Source organism: Pagrus major, chromosome 5 (genome assembly GCF_040436345.1).
Source record: "Pagrus major chromosome 5, Pma_NU_1.0".
In the NCBI taxonomy this organism is placed as follows: Eukaryota; Metazoa; Chordata; class Actinopteri; order Spariformes; family Sparidae; genus Pagrus; species Pagrus major.
In genome coordinates, this window is record NC_133219.1 from 893,321 (window position 1) to 910,891 (window position 17,571).

The window sequence follows — 17,571 nt, forward strand, 5'->3', positions numbered from 1 at the left end:
AGGAGTGTTACCCAAGAAGAGCAACAGCAGGGTGTTCAGGAGGGACTGCGACAGCCAAAAAAGTCGACGTGTACAGGGTATACTACATATCACAATCCCCTGTATTAGGACCGCTGTTGGCTGTTTGTTATACAAACCAACCACAAGCATAACTACACAAAAGTTACATGTTATACAGTCCCTATGCCTTACTCAACTGTTAAGTCATACGCTTGAGAACCAACCACAGCAGAGCGCACAGCAGAATGTCCTTCCCCTGTCCCTCTGGCCCATCCATTCTTGCATCAACCCTGTTACTATTGGTCAGCCTAATGCTACGTGACTGATGTGTTTTTAATAAAGCTTGGTGGTAAAATGGAGAGAAAGTACAAACCAGGTGCAATCACAAGGAGCGAGTAAATAGGAAAACTTTAGCTGCATCCTGTGTTTTACATCTTTTTTCTAGTCTGGCTCGTTTTTCAACACAACCTGTCCACAACGATGAGCTTGTGGATAGCTGGAGGAGGATGAAGTCTGAAAAAGGGACTATAAAGTTAATTAATATGGTTGGATGATTTTGTCCTCTGGAGGAGAGTCGATTCCATCAAAGGACTTAACTACAACTGGCTGAACAGTGACAACAATTAGTGAGTGAAACATCCATAGTTAACATTGGTCTTTTAACCTTAGTTTTGGTTATGAAGAAATCCGTTGTGAGATTAATCTGATGCTCAACTCCATGTTTACCGTAAAACCAGAGGTTTAACAACTACACTTCGGGGCCTTGGCTCTAGAAAGGTAACATATACAATCATATTAATTAGTGGATCAGATCACTGATCACAGAATGTTTTGTTTGTTGCAGTGCAAAATGTTACCTGCATGAAACACTAGAAGCTCCCCTGCACCTGCAGGCTGTTATAATGATAATAACTACCCGAAACTGCCCAAACTCAGCTGGAGCACGCAATTTGCTTATGAGAAGATGTCATTTAACATTACGTACATTGCAAAACTCTCATGGTGTGTACATGACTTCACAGACATTTTCAATATATCACTGCTCTGGCCTGCGCTGCCCACATTATGTCAACCATTGTCCCAGTCCCCAAAAAGACCAAAGCACTTTGCCTGAACTACCGCCCAGTGCCAATCACCTCTACCATCATGAAGTGCCTTTTTAGTGGTTTGTCGAAACCTTCATAAGCTCCTCTTTTCGAGTGCCTGACATACATCCCCACACTGGGTTTAAAAGGCTTTTTGTTTCGAGCTTCTGAGGCTGAACTCAGCGAAGTTACAGATATATAGTGCAAAGACAAAGTTAGCCGGCTAGCTATACAGAGGAAACTAAAGTAAACTCAGAAAATGCAAATAACAACAGCACTTTATCTAGGTACCATGACCTGGATGACTGGGAGCCTTCATCAACAACAGCATTTTATGTCACCATACTGATACATAGATGTCACTGTACCTTTAAACTCCTCTTACTACCTTACTACATAATGTTCATAATATATATGAACATAAAACATTACAGTACAACCTGTTTTTATTTATTCATTCATTTTATCATTACTGTACACCCGTCTGCCATAGTATTATAACTTATTTTCTATATTTCATTTGATATATATTATAGTTTATACCCCAAAATATCTCTTAATTGATACAGTAAAAATGTTATATGTAGTTATAATTCTCCTGATTTCCAATATATCAGGATTTTTTTCTCTCGACAACCCAAAATCAATAAGTAAGTAATTTCCCTCACAAAGTAGTGAACTTTTAAATTTATTAGGGACACAGAAACAGGTTTTATACTTCTGGTGAATATAATCCAATTAACCTTATTCCCATATGTGTTTTGTATATACCCTGTGTTAACACCTTAGTCCAATGCAATTTGATAAATTATATTGTATTTGCTGTGCTCGAGTACAATTAAGATTTCATAACCTCATTAGGTAAGACTCGTACTTGTAACCGTATAACTGTTCAGAGAAAACATGCATCTACTCATGGACAAGAGGCGAGTGCTTCTGACAGTGGAGAATGTAAACATTAATGTGCTATCAGTAGCTAGCTTAATTAGCTAGCCTCCCTCAGTATGCTTGCTTACTTCTTTACTGTGATTTGGTTGGCAGGTACAAAGAAAATACTTCCTACATGAAACCGCTCACAACAATGTATGTGGATTTTGGTTAGTTAGTTTTTTGTTAGTTTTTTGTTGTTTTACAGTTTAAAATTTTGAGGACCAAAAAGTGCCATCTAATTTCATTACAATGGAGAGAAGGAAGACATCTCCAAAACTCTGCAACTCACACCAGAACAATCTAGATGTATAAATAGCACTCCAGGTAAGAGAAAGAAATGTGTATTTTTGACTTTGGGTGAACTGCCCCATCAAACAGAGGGAAGGTTATCTCCTTCCTGCTCTCAATATTCTCAAATTATGACCTCCCTCCTCGAGCATGCACTATTGTTAAAACCGGAAACTAAGAACTGAAGATTTCTACACAGTAGACTGACAAACAACTCAGTTGTCAGATTTTGGGGACTGCAAAATGCAGATTTTGGTCATCAGATGCTTCAGGTTGATGAACATATATATATATTCTGTATATCTCATGTTTTAACAACATAGACAGTGAATGATCTCACCCGCTGCAGAGTGACTGTGAACTGCTCCCAGACCATCTCTTCCATCCCTGAGCTCTGTAGGGAACACACACACAATAGGATTAACAAACGATACATTTCAAAATAATGACCTTTAGAAAGTTTATTTAAAATATGTTGTAATGAATCATCAATAATCTATCAACTTTTTATAATGCTTTATTAAATTCATTGTTGACTTCTTTGACAATTTGTAAGGGAGTATTACAGTAACAAGTTTAACGGTAAGTGGAGAGTGTGTTTAGAAACAGATGCTGACATTTACATGTTAAGAGAGCCCTAACACGTAGTTTGGATTTGCAGGCATTCATGCATGTAGTCTAAGTGATCAGATCTCAAATGCATCCTCAGTACATCTAGGGGGTGTTACCATCTGCACTTAGAGCTGTCTGCTTGCAGTTGGATCCTTCAGGACACAAGTTGATACCAAAAGTGAACCTGAGAGTCCCTCATTGTTTGTAATAATTTCATCAGTGGAGTTTAATGACCAGATAAGTGAAATCCACACAACAATTGTCTGTGTGAAAAACTAATTATCATCTATAATAGTTTCTTGATCAAGTGCACCAATAAGAAAAGAAACACATTTGACAAATCAACATGTGGTAGGAACATAAAGATCACTGGGAGCTGAAGTGGAAAGGAGACTAACCCAGATTAACACACACACACACACGCACACACACACACACACACACACACGCACACCAGAGGAAAAGGGCATGTGTGGGTGTGGGAACTGATCTCTGTGAAAGAACAGTCAGTATAATGTCAATAACAGCAGCCTGCATGTTGTCCTGTCTGTCTCTCTGCCTGGTTGGTGTATAATTAACATTGAATAACAACTATTCGAGTGGACATCTGCCCTCATCCCTTTCCACCTCATTGCTCTCACTCCCTCTCACTCAGACACACAAACGCACACACCCAATAAGTGATGTGTGCGCTGAGTCCTCATGACAGTGATCGAGGCAGGCAGCTCTGCTCAACTTCAGCTGCTTCTAACTAGAGCTGTGAATGAAAGACTAAAGAAGAGGACAGACAGTGGGGGACCATGTCATTGTCGCTGCACAGTGTACTACATTGCATGCTAATCTTTAAGTGCAGGAACTAATTGGCACTGATTTGCAAAAGCCTGACACCTACATGTGATGTACAGGAAAATTACCCTTTTCTATGTTTTCAGAAAACCAGTATTGCAAGATATTAAGTATACTGTCATGAAAACATCATGATGAATGGTAGTTTCTATTATTTAGAAAGTAACTTAACTTATTACTGTGAGGTGTAGTTACAGGTTGAAGAAAGCACACTTCTGACCACACCCACACATGATAACAAAAGAACAAAGACTGTCAGCGAGTTTGTTACAGACACATCATTTCATTTGGTAAGTTGTGTTACTGCTGCTGCTCTTACTGCAGGACTTCTTCATAAAGAAAGCCAGTGTCCCATGAGCCGCGGCCCAAAAACCATTTCCTTTAGAGTAATACCACACGGCTACGATTTCAGGCAAGATGGGGAGGTAGTAAACACACACACACACACACACACACACACACACACACACACACACACACACACACAGACACACACACACTTACCTTGGCGATATTATAACTACAAAGACACAAGATAAGATAATTACACATCAAGCCTTTATCATTTATGGACACCTTTCTAATGATTAAATGTTCATCAATTTCCCAGAATCCAAGGTGACATCTGTTTTGTTTTGTTTGACCAACAGTCCAAAACCCCAAAACACCGCTGTCACACCTGTAACTGAGTGTTTTTGATTCACCTCACTGGGCAGGTCCAATAAGAAAATACATTGCTCAAATAAATGAAGGGAACACTTAATCACACATCAGATCTTTATGACTGAATCATTCCAGTTGGAAATCTTTACTGATTATCTATAATTTGCTGAGAACAAAATTACGTAACGTCATTGGTCAATGGAAACCGACATCATTGGGCCATTGAGGGCTGGATTCAAAATACACTGAAAATCAAAGTAAAACATTCACACAGTGTGTTTGGTTTTCCTCTGCAGACACAACCAGACACTCACATACAGTCCTCACTCTCTGCTGTCCAACCACCACATACTTAAATGTCACCAACTGATGTAAGCATCACTGAATATCTGTCTATGTCACAGTCCCCTGTGCTCCCCTGCAACACACACACATAAATACAAACACACACACACATCTTTTAGACCAACTTGTTACAGCTCACATGTAGTTTTCTCACTTGGCAAACAGTCGTCTGTGCTAAAGCAATCTTCAAGTATATTAAATTGTCAAAACCATGACAGCTGTACAATGTCATATACTATATAGTTTGTTGGGCCATTTGATTTGTATTATGATAAGATTAATTTTAAAGATTTAAATTTAAAGAGCTCTCTACTAGCCTCTTTGACAAAGTCAAAGCTAAAAAGAAAAGAAGGATTTAGAACCGATCACTGATCAGAAGGATGTTTCTTTACTTTGTTGTCATCTATAGTTGTTAGTTATTAGTTGCATGGTAAAATCATCATTAAAATGTTGAGGAAATAAATAATTATACTTATTTCACATTGATTCAAAGAAATAGGTTCAAAACAAAATGAAAAGTTATCTCTCAACAAAATTTAGAAAGTAAATAGCACAGAGAATTTAGGAATTGAGGACCGTGTCTCAGTCTCAGGTGTCTCAGTCTTTGTACTAAGGTCTGACCCTGAAGCCACTCCTCCACCACCTGGTCATGTCTTGTACCTGGTTACTTCAGATCGATAAAATGTACACAGATGGAAAGTGTCTGTTACTCCAAAATCAAGGTACTTTTACCTCCAAACTGTACTCAGCTAAAGTACTTCAACACATTTATTTAGTGTAAACTTGTGTTTGCATTTGACTGCAGTTCAAGTTTAACACTTCATGTTCCTCTGAACAGGAACTTTCAATTATGCTGTGTTTAGCTCCGCTGTAAGCTGTTAGCTCAGTCAGCTGTTAGCTCCAACTGCTGTTAGCTCTTGTGCTGCAGAGCTCAAGACAAACAGCATTATGTAGTCCCACCTCCACGTGGGACGAAAAGGTGAACACACAGTCCCAAATGATAAACTGAACTGACTACTTCTCACTACGTGGAGCGCGCCTTCTAATGCTGTTACCATAGTGATCTCTCTCTCTCCATAGCGCTGTCAGGCTAGTAATAATCACTGGCTGGCCTCTCAGCACCAGACCTAATGTTACAAGAATTGTTCTGCAGTACCAGTCCAGCTATCTCCTTAGTCACAACCGGCTGACTGGCAGACAAACTGTCTCGTGAGTTTATCTGATCGGGCTTTATAGGGTAAAACTTAGCAAATCGGCTAATAACGATCGGTGCCCGATCAATCGGACCACCCTTGGTATTACTGTGTAGTTGGTAATTACCAAGCAACATGTGTGAAATTTCTTTTAAATGACCTTAAAAATGACCCCTGCATTATTTAAATATATTCTGCTGTTTTCCAACAAGAAGTTAATAATTTGCTGGTCATTTCTTTAGTAAATGTTAAAGAAACTCCCAACTGGTTTCTACTTAACGTTTGCTAATAATGCAGTCAGTAGGCCACTGACAAATGAGTTGTTAATTTTTAATTATTGTGGTAATTTCTAAAAATTTCAAACATATTTCTTGCTAATTAGCACCTACATTACCATGAAATTAAAGAGCTGTGAAATTACATTCTACCCAAAAGAAATTAGCTTTTGTCACTTGGAAAAATTACAGTCACTTAGATTCATTAATGACATTGACATGAAAAAGTGTTCTGCAAAGACTACTGTGAAAATTACACCCAATAAGAGTAAGAAAAGAAAGCTTAATAGATTTTTATTTTTTTACTTTTCCAGAAAGAAATGAGCTTCTTCAACAGTGCATCTGTTTGATAAAACTTTACTTAAGCAATACACAATCTAAAACAACAGAGACAATCCAAATGTGAACTACATACAACACAGATATCTGGTAAATGTTCTTTTGTTTAGAGTCACATTGTTGTTATTGTTATTGCCAATATAATCAAATTACCTAGAGGAATGGGTGACTGGAATCCCAGTGAGCATTTTTCCATTGAAAAGAGACTTTGAAAACATGTATGGTCACCGGTGAAATAATGTTCAAAACGGGTTCAAGTAAAAGTTTTTTCACTGAGAGATTTGAAAAATAATGATAGGCTCTTATTTGCACACTGTAGAGAACAAAAGGTGTTTTATAGCAAATTGATAACAAATTTCACTGCTGGCTTCAGGAATCAAACTTGTTCCTCCACAACAGCCACATACTCTTCTGACACATGAAGCTTGACATTCATTTCTTCCGCTTGTGCATTTTGCTCCACAAGTCATAGTTCTGAGTAGTCAGAGCTGCAATGCTCTAAGTACTTTACAGCGCTAAGTGCTATGTCTTATTTTACATTAATGTATAAAACGGCTCCTATTACAATGTCCTGGAAGCTTCTTGTTGGCAGCTGAAAGCCTATATATTTCCATATTCATGACCTTTTATATGAAACATTAAATGCATTGAAATTACGTGTTCATGTAGACCACATTTAATCTACCAGTGCAATACGACTTCAGAGAAATATCTTCACATTAATCAATATTGTCTCTCTTTCAACCTAAAAATGAACAAATTATCAAAATAATCACACGTTTTCTTGTGACACATTGATGTTGTATCTGCATTTTAGCTGGTTGAAAAGATATTATATTCAGATTGAATATCAACTAGTTTTCAACTAGAAATCAACATTGAAATCTCGACTGGTGCTCACTGGGATCAGTAACATGTCCGATCCTCCTCCAGAGTTAAGTCAAAGAGAAAACTGCACTGAGTTTTGGATCACTTCCATGCCAGAAAAAGCTTTAAAGACAACATAAATACCTGAGACTGTGCATATTCCAGCTACAAAACAATCTTTAAATTGACCAAGCTAAAAAACCTCATAATAAATTAACATTGATGCATTTATTTATTTATTCATTGAGCCTCTTTAAAAGCAGCAGACACCCTGTGGATGCAACACACCACATCAGCACAAACTGCTCTCTACTATCCATCCATCCATCCATCCGTCCATACATGCATGTCCCACCAATCTGAGCAGACAGGAGTTCCCAGCAGGTGCGTAGAGGACCACGAGGCTGCCTTTCAGCTGTTCAGTGTCCAGCCCCCTCAGCTGGATCTTGGCCCCCCCATCACCGCCGCTGATGACTCCACCTTCCCTGTAGCCATCTGAGGCCCCAATCTTGCTCATCTCTGCCTGCCCACAGCGATGCCAGCTGGGGTAGCTGGCGCAGCAGCCGGTCGGCAGCCACTCCAGACTCATGGCTAACGGAGGAGCTTCCTCAGTGCTCCTGTGAGTGGAACGGCCATGGTCCCACTGCCCTGTCAAACCCACAGCCCTGACTGACAAAATCCTGCTTCAGCATGGTCTGGCTCAGTTTGGGTAGTTTACACAGCATCACAACCAAAGCAGGCTTCCCACAGGAGCAAGCGCTTAACCTTTCTGCCTCAGTGTCCTACCTCCAATCTGGATAAGCCTGTGCAGTGGCGGATTAGCCTAGCCCCAGGAGGGAGGAGAGACTAAAAATAACAGCAGACTCACAGCGCCTCCTCCATCTCCTTCTGCTTCTGTCCCGCGGAGAGTCCTGAGCACTTGCACCGTGCTCCTCCACTTCCTGCGCAGACCGGATGACATGATCAGGTAGGAACGGGATTCACAGGTTCAAAGGGAGAGACAGGCTTGAGAGCTGCCCAGCTGAGCTCTCTGCCTGTTCTCCCTCCCCCCCTCTGTCTGTCACTCTGCAAACTATCCTGCTGCTTTTCCTCTGCCTCTCTCACTCTCTCTCTCACTCACTTATTCAAACACACATACACACATCTGTTATATCATACTTGTGAGGACATTCTCTTAACTATATTTACTCTTTCAAAGAAACACAAGCATTGAGGTGCAATAGGTTAGTATGTTGTACATTAAATTTAGCTGTAACATTTAAAAAAATAATAAAATACATTTTGGACATTTAAAGTGACATTGTTTAGGAATATTCTTAAATAGGATGGTCATTCCAGTCTTTAGCATAAAGGAAAGCAGAAATAATCCCATAAAAAAAAAGATAAGTAGTTGGACTGATGGATAATAAGCAGTTGGGTGCTTGGCTCAGAAATGTGCAAAGTGTGGCAAGTGGGCAGCCATGTATCATGCAACATTATCTAATATCAAGCCACGACTGAACTACTCATGTAATACAACAGCCTTGAAATGTCAAAGGTTGAAGATCCTCTAATGAATATTTTTGATCAGCTCAAAACTATGTCACTTTAAATGTCCAAAATGTATATTCTTATCTATGTATTTTTGTTTAAATGTTACAGCTAAATTTAATGTACAACATACTAACTCCCAATTCAACTGCTAAAACCAATTATTTTTGGTCAGCTGCCTAAAAGTAACATCCTCGGAACGCCTTGAGATCACCCAGGAGGAGCTGGAAAGCGTCGCTAGGGACAGGGACATCTGGAATACTCTACTGAGCCTTCTGCCACCTTGACTGGACCCCAGATAAGCGGATGGCGACGATGGATGGATGGATATGGGTTCCAAGCAACAATTTGTTAACAAAGGTTGTAAACGCAAAACCGCACATTTTTGTGGAGTAAAACCACTATGAAATTAGGCAATTTTGGCCGCAACAATCCCACAAAAAGTCTGCGAAATCCTGAAGGATCAGGTTGTACATGAGCAACCAGTTCTGTGGACTCATTCTGGTGCTTTAAAGCTCAGAGCTCTCTGATTGGTTCACTCCAGACTTATGCAACCCTCATACGACAGTGCCCAACATTTATTAACAATAAAAACATCAGTAACAGCAATACATGGCTGAATAACATCAATACATTTACACTTCTGTTTTTGATGCTTATAAAAAGATTCTCTCTCACAGTACTGACCATTCGGTGGAGAATACTGGTTTGTGTTACTATCATTGTAAATCTTGTAAATATTGGGTATAGGGTTCCCATTGTCATGCCATGACCTTACCTTGTGCTCCAGTGCTACAGCAGGTTTCCTGCTACTTCAGTGCAGTGTAGAGGCTGGTGGAGGATGTAATCACCTCTATGATGGTCTGGACTGTTTATGGTAATTACACTAATGTCTTGTAATTGATGATGTAAATATTTGTTGATGTTAACACTGTTCACACAGCAAAATGATAACAAAATACAAACAACTAAGTGTTTAATTTTTCCTAAGCTAGAAAAGACAACTGGGTAGCTCTTTGCCTTCAGGCCTACACTGATCTTCTGTCAGCCTTCAAAATAGATGACATATCATGGTCTGCTCTCAGGTAGATCTCTCAATAATGCATACATCAAAAGTGATCACTAAGACATACCGTAATTTGGCATGTGAACAGTGCTGGCATCCTCTCCTCTGCTGTGGACACAGTGATGGGCTCTTTAATGGATGTACAGTCACGGTCAAAAGTTTAAATACATTTGTAATTGTAAATATCATGTCAGTCTTCAGTGCCAATGATTTCTACAGCTCTTCTGTGATGGAATGAGTGGAACACAAACTACTTTGTCACAAAAAACATTCATGAATTATAAATATACATACAGTAATTCTAATATTTGGTTAAATGTCCCTTGGCCTCAATTAGGTGCTTTTGATCTCCAACCACAAGCTTCTGGTTGTCCTTTAACCACTCCTCTTGACAGAATCAGTAAATTTCAACTAAATTTGTTGTCTTCCTGGCACAGACTTGTTTCTTCAGCACAGTCCACATGTTCTCGATGGGGTTCAAGTCAGGACTTTGGGAAGACCATTCCAAAACCTCAATTCTAGCCTGATTTAGACATTCCTTTACCACTTTTGATGTGTGTTTAAGGTCATTGTCCTGCTGGGACACCCAACTGCACTTCATTATTAGGGCCCGAGCATGAATCTCGTGCGAGGACCTATTGTATCTGTAAGGATTATTAGGGCCCGAGCACGAATCTCGTGCGAGGACCTATTGTATCTGTAGGGATTATTATTATTAGGGCCCGAGCACAAATCTCGTGCGAGGACCTATTGTATCTGTAAGGATTATTTATTAGGGCCCGAGCACGAATCTCGTGCGAGGACCTAATGTATCTGTAAGGATTCTTCATTAGGGCCCAAGCACGAATCTCGTGCAAGGACCTATTGTATCTGTAAGAATTCTTCATTATTATTATTCTTCCGCCTCGACAACGAGCGCATATTTGGCGGCCTGAACACACTCCAAAACTCACCAAACTGGGAACATAAGTCACATGTGGTGAAAAATTTGATAATTTGCCATGATTGGGGGTGGGTGTGGTCAGGGGACTCCATAGCGCCACCTAACATCGACATGTCCCCGCAAATACATTCTCGGATCGTCATTGAATTTACAGGAGTCATGGGTCTCAAGGATTTAGGCTGGAATAATTTTTTTCGGAATTTTAGCCACAACAGGAAGTAGGCCATCTTGAATGGCGTGCGGCGAACTTCATTTTTCTGACACATTTTTCAGGACTTTAGGATGTTCACAAACTCACCAAATTTGGCCCGTAGCTCCTTACCCATGAGTATGTTAATTCGATACCACAACTGCCCTCATGCGCAGCACGACAGCTCAGTAGCGCCCCCTGACGCCCCCCTTGTGGCTTTTCCCATTCATTTTTTTTTCATTTCTATACCTCGTATTTTATTTAACTTGTCCTACAGATTTAACGCCACAGACTTCACACTCACTATATATCATCTTCGACCTTCATGATGACACCTTGTCAAAAGCTTTCGCCTCCGATATACCTGGTGGCCGTGGCGGTGTGGTCAATTTTGATGACCCCCTTATGACTGTTCCCATTGTGTACATTCAGACAAACACCTTCGGACACCAAATTTTGCACACGCATCTCGATTCACGCCCATTGATATTTGATATGGGTCTGGGCCTTTTAAGTTAAAAAATGGCTCCAAAGTGCCCCCTGGAATATTTCAAACTTGAAGCCCCGCCTCCTACATGCACATACATGAACGAAATTCGGTACACTTATGTATCATGACCAGATGCACAAAAAACCCAACAGGAAGTCTGCCATTTTGGTTCAAAGTTGAGATTTTGCCACCACTTTCACCCATTTCTAAGCCTCGTACATTAATTATCTTGTCCTACAGATTTAACGCCACAGACTTCACAGTCACTAAGTCTCATCCTCATACCTTGATGATGAAAAGTTGTCAAAAGCTTTCACCTACGTGATTCCTGGTGGGCGTAGCAGTGCGGTCAATTTCGATCCTTCGCCATCACGCAGGAAGTCCTTTTAACTTCTACATATAATTTCCCATCTACACCAAATGGGTCACACATGTAGAGGGGCTGGTCCTAAATACGTCTATGTATCGATACTGTGTTAAGTGAAAAGATGGATCCATAGCGCCCCCTGGAATATTTCAAGCTTCAAGCCCCGCCTCCTACATGCATGTACATGAACGCAATTCGGTATACATATGTATCATGACCAGACGCACAAAATACCCCTAAGCACCGAAACCCTCAGTCCAACAGGAAGTCGGCCATTTTGGTTCACAGTGGCCATTTTGTCAAACTTGAAGCCCCGCCTCCTACATGCACATACACTAACGAATTTCGGTACGCATAAGTAACATGACCAAACGCACAAAAAAGCCTCTTGGACCCATAACCTCAGTCCAACGGGAAGTTTGCCATTTTGGTACAAAGTTGAGATTTTGCCGCCATTTCCACCCATTTCTATGCCTCATGCTATAATTAACTTGCCTTACAGATTTAATGCCACAGACTTCACAGTCACTAAGACTCATCCTCATACCTTGATGATGAAATGTTGTAAAAAGCTTTCGCCTATCTTATTCCTGGGGAGCATGACGGTCTGATATTTCAATGCTTTGCCATTGTAAGAGCCATGTCAATATATGGTGTGTGTTGGACACAAACTGTCCACTAGGTGGCTATGTTGTGCTGTGGGTCACATGCACCTATTTAGGTAGGAACCTTTCCATGGCAGCACATACTGGACACAGGAAGTCAGCCTCATATCAATCAATCAGACGTCATTTATATTGCACATTTAATACAAATACAATGTAGCACTAAGAGCTTCACACAATAAAAGCATGCAAAACGAAACAGAAGTGAAACCAAAAGACACACACACACACACTTTCTCTCACACATAACACATACATACATTTCTGACAGAAGCTTACTGAGGCGCTATCTTTCGCTCAGCTATGTGCTGTGACGACAAACATCATCCAATTTCCATGACATTGACAGGTTGTTTTCTCCAAATTATACACTACAACATGACATATAATTGATGGGTGAGCTCTAGGGCCACATAGTGGACAAAGGCAAACTTGCGAACGACGTACGTGGGGGGGCGAGGACCCGTTCATCGCTGCTTGCAGCTTTAATTAGGGCCCAAGCACGAATCTCGTGCGAGGACCTATTGTATCTGTAAGGATTATTAGGGCCCGAGCACGAATCTCGTGCGAGGACCTATTGTATCTGTAAGGATTCTTTATTATTATACTTCTTTGTCCTTCCAAACGAGTGCATATTTGGCGGCCTGAACATACCCCAAAACTCACCAAACTCGGAACATACGTCACATGTGTGCGCCCACATCAGAATTCAAAATGATTGGGGGTGGGTGTGGCCAGGGGACTCCATTGCGCCACCTAACGTCATTTTTCCCCACGACAATTTTCTCAGATTGTCATGAAATTCGCAGGACTCGTGGGTCTCAAGGATTTTGCCAGGAATTATTTTTGTCGGAATTTTTGCTGCAACAGGAAGTCGGACATCTTGCATGGCGTGTGGCGATTTTCATTTTTCCGACGCTGTTTTCGGGACTCTAGGATGGTCGCAAACTCACCAAATTTGGCCCGTAGCATCTTACCCATGAGTACGTTAATTCGATACCACAACTGCCCTCATGCGCAGCAGGACAGCTCAGTAGCGCCCCCTAACGCCCCCCTTATGGGTTTTCCCATTCATTTTTTTCATTTCTACGCCTCGTACTTTATTTAGCTAGTCCTACAGATTTAACGCCACAGACTTCACACTCACTAAATGTCATCTTAAGACCTTGATGATGAAAAGTTGTAAAAAGCTTTCGCCTACGTTATTCCTGGTGGGCGTGGCGGTGCGGTGACCCCTTATGGCTTTTTCCATTCTGTAGGAACCCATTTCTAAGCCTCGTACGTTAACTAACTCGTCCTACAGATTTAACACCACAGACTTCACAGTCACTAAGTATCATCCTCATGCCTTGATGATGAAAAGTTGTAAAAAGCTTTCGCCTACGTTATTCCTGGTGGGCGTGACAGTGCGGTCAATTTCGATGACCCCCTTATGGCTTTTCCCATTCTGTAGGAACCCTTTTCTAAGCCTCGTACGTTAACTAACTCGTCCTACAGATTTAACACCACAGACTTCACATTCACTCAGCAGCATCCTCATACCTTCAACAGCCTGTGTTGTACCTGGTGGGCGTGGCGGTGCAGTCAATTTCGATCCTTCGCCATCACGCAGGAAGTCCTTATAACTTCAGCATACAATGGCCCATCTACACCACATTGGTCACACATGTAGAGGGGTTGTCCCTGAATAGGTCTGTGCATCAATACTGTGTTAAGTGAAAAGATGGCTCCATAGCGCCCCCTGGAATATTTCAAACTTGAAGCCCCGCCACCTACATCCACATACATGAACGAAATTCGGTATACATATGTATCATGACCAGACGCACAAAATACCCCAGGCACCGAAACCCTCAGTCCAACAGGAAGTCGGCCATTTTGGTTCACAGCGGCCATTTTGTCAAACTTGAAGCCCCGCCTCCTACATGCACATACACTAACGAAATTCAGTACGCGTAAGTATCATGACCAGACGCACAAAAAACCCTCTTGGACCCATACACTCAGTCCAATGGGAAGTCTGCCATTTTGGTTCAAAGTTGAGATTTCGCTGCCATTTTCACCCATTTCTATGCCTCATACTGTCTTTAACTTGTCCTACAGATTTAACACCACAGATTTCCCAGTCACTAAGTCTCATCCTCATACCTTCATGATGAAATGTTGTCAAAAGCTTTTGCCTACGTTATTCCTGGTGGGCGTGACGGTCTGATCTTTCAATGCTTGGCCATTGTAAGAGCTATGCAATGTATGGTGTGTGTTGGACACAAACTGTCCACTAGGTGGCTATGTTGTGTTGTGGGTCACATGCACCTATTTAAGTAAGAACCTTTCCATGGCAGCACACACTGGACACAGGAAGTCAGCCTCATATCAATCAATCAGACATCATTTATGTAGCACATTTCATACAAATATAGTGTAGCACAAAGAGCTTCACACAATAAAAGCAAGCACAACAAAACAGAAGTGAAACCAAAAGACACACACACACACACTTTCTCTCACACATAACACATACATTTCTGACAGAAGCTTACCAAGGCGCTACCTTTTGCTCAGCTATGTGCTGTGACGACAAACATCATCCAATTTTCATGACATTCACAGGTTGTTTTCTCCAAATCATACACTACAACATGACATATAATTGATGGGTGAGCTCTAGGGCTACATAGTGGACACAGGCAAACTTGCCCTCTGCGTCTGCCCTCTGACGGCACCACGACCCAACACACGTGGGGGGCGAGGACCTGTTCATCACTGCTTGCAGCTTTAATTCTTCTTTTTCCTTCCATTCGACTGCATATTTGGAGGCTTTAACATACCCCAAAACTCACCAAACTTGGAACATACGTCACATTGGTGTGCTGCTATCTTAATTCAAAATGATTGGGGGTGGGTGTGGACAGGGGACTCCATAGCGCCACCTAGCATCGTTTTTCCCCGCAACAATTTTCTCGGATTGTCATGAAATTCGCAGGACTCGTGGGTCTCAAGGATTTAGCCAGGAATTATTTTTGTCAGAATTTTTGTCGCAACAGGAAGTCAGCCATCTTGAATGGCGTGCGGCGATTTTTCATATTTCCGACGCTGTTTTCGGGACTTTAGGATGTTCGCAGACTCACCAAATTTGGCCTGTAGCTTCTTACCCATGAGTATGTTAATTCCATACCACAACAATTTCCCATCTTCACTACATTGGTCACACATGTAGAGGGGCTGGCCATGAATACGTCTGTGCATCAATACTGTGTTAAGTGAAAAGATGGCTCTATAGCGCCCCCTGGAATATTGCTAACTTGAAGCCCCGCCTCCTACATGCACATAACTGAAAGAAATTCGAGACACTTATGTGTCATGACCAGACGCACAAAAAACCCTCTTGGACCCATACCCTCAGTCCAACAGGAAGTCTGCCATTTTGGTTCAAAGTTCAGAACGTCGCCATTTTCTCCCATTTAAAACCCATTTTTATGCCTCGTAGCTTAACTAACTGGTCCTACAGATTTCACACCACAGACTTCATATTCACTCAGGATCATCTTCAGACCTTGAAGATGATGTGTTGTCAAAAGCTTTCGCCTCCGTTACACCTGATGGCCGTCGCGGGGGGTGTTCAATTTCCATCCCTCGCCATAAGCAGAAAGTCCTTACAACTTCAACATACAAGTTCCCATCTACACCAAATTGCTCACACATGTAGAGGGTTTAACCCTCAATCCTTCTATGCATTAATACTGCGTCATATCCATAGCGCCACCCACTGGACACAGGAAGTCACTGAAGATGTCACTGTTGTGTTTGGTGTGATTTCCACAGGCAACGGGTGAGCACATATCTGGGCGCGTGGCCTCTGACGGCGCCACGGCCCGACGTACGTGGGGCGAGGGCCCGTTCATCGCTGCTTGCAGCTTTAATTCCATTTACTTTCTTTAGAGCAGCAGATCCACTGGCAGCAAAACAGCCCCACAGCATATATTGATTATTCAAGTCGCTGTATGTATATTTTTGACCCAGCAAATTTGGTCACATTCTCATAAGACCCATAATAAATTCAGATTTGAAGCAAACTTCATGAATGTTTTTGTGACAAAGTAGTATGTGAAAATAAAAGTTTTAGAAATCATTGGAACTGAAGACTGCCATGATAAACTTTCTTTGCTATTGGCTAATCTCGCCCCCCTTAGATACTGCTGTTAAGTTGGTCAAGATGTGAATATGTACATTGTGATGTGTTCGTGAAGATCGTGGCATCAACATAATGTGACGGGAAAGTTGGCCAGGGTTCATCAGGGTACCAAGCTTGCTCAACTGTTTAGGCCAAGAGCTAAAATGGGTGGGACTTGGGATGGGTGAGTTGGTAAAAATCTGGGGCAAAGGCTGTTAGGGTTGTGATGTACTCTCAGCTGGGCCCAAGTCTGTGCATCCAGCAACTTAGAACCCACTCCTGACAGGGTGAAATTAAGTTAACATGCCAGGCCGCTAAGCACTGTCTGCATGGGGGTCCCACAGCCTTACCACATGCCTTCAAGCCTCATGAGTGTATAAATCAGAACCAGTGCCGCCAAGGAGGTTGTGCCAAGCAGTGAGAGAAACATACAACCAGACGTCATATTCCTGTGATACAACAACACAATTTAGAGATGGGAGACTGCGAAGGAGCCAGGCAATATCTTCAAATATGAAGATAGACACTTTCTGTTTGTTTCTCCGTGGCTGTGTTCCTGCTCTCTGTTCGCTGCTGCTAAACTACCTGGCACGACAGTAAAGTACACCTTGTCAAAACGGTGAGCCAACTTTGTATCTACAACACACTGCTCGACAATGGCCACACCAAACCACAGAAGCACCGGAGTATAACATCAAGCACTCAG

At 41.6% G+C, this 17,571-nt stretch overlaps 1 protein-coding gene across 3 annotated transcripts in view; it reads right to left on the reverse strand.

The window, feature by feature from the left end:
• The window catches only part of LOC140996490 (tight junction protein 2-like), a 102,373-nt gene that overhangs the window by 36,154 nt on the left and 48,648 nt on the right, over positions 1 to 17,571 (reverse strand). For 2 of the 3 annotated variants that reach the window (XM_073466910.1, XM_073466911.1), the window contains exon 2: positions 2,644 to 2,697. In XM_073466910.1, the coding sequence (XP_073323011.1) occupies positions 2,644 to 2,697 (54 nt within the window). Of the gene's footprint in view, positions 1 to 2,643; positions 2,698 to 8,311; positions 8,429 to 17,571 lie in introns of those variants that run through there. The other variant, XM_073466909.1, reaches the window with a different exon arrangement.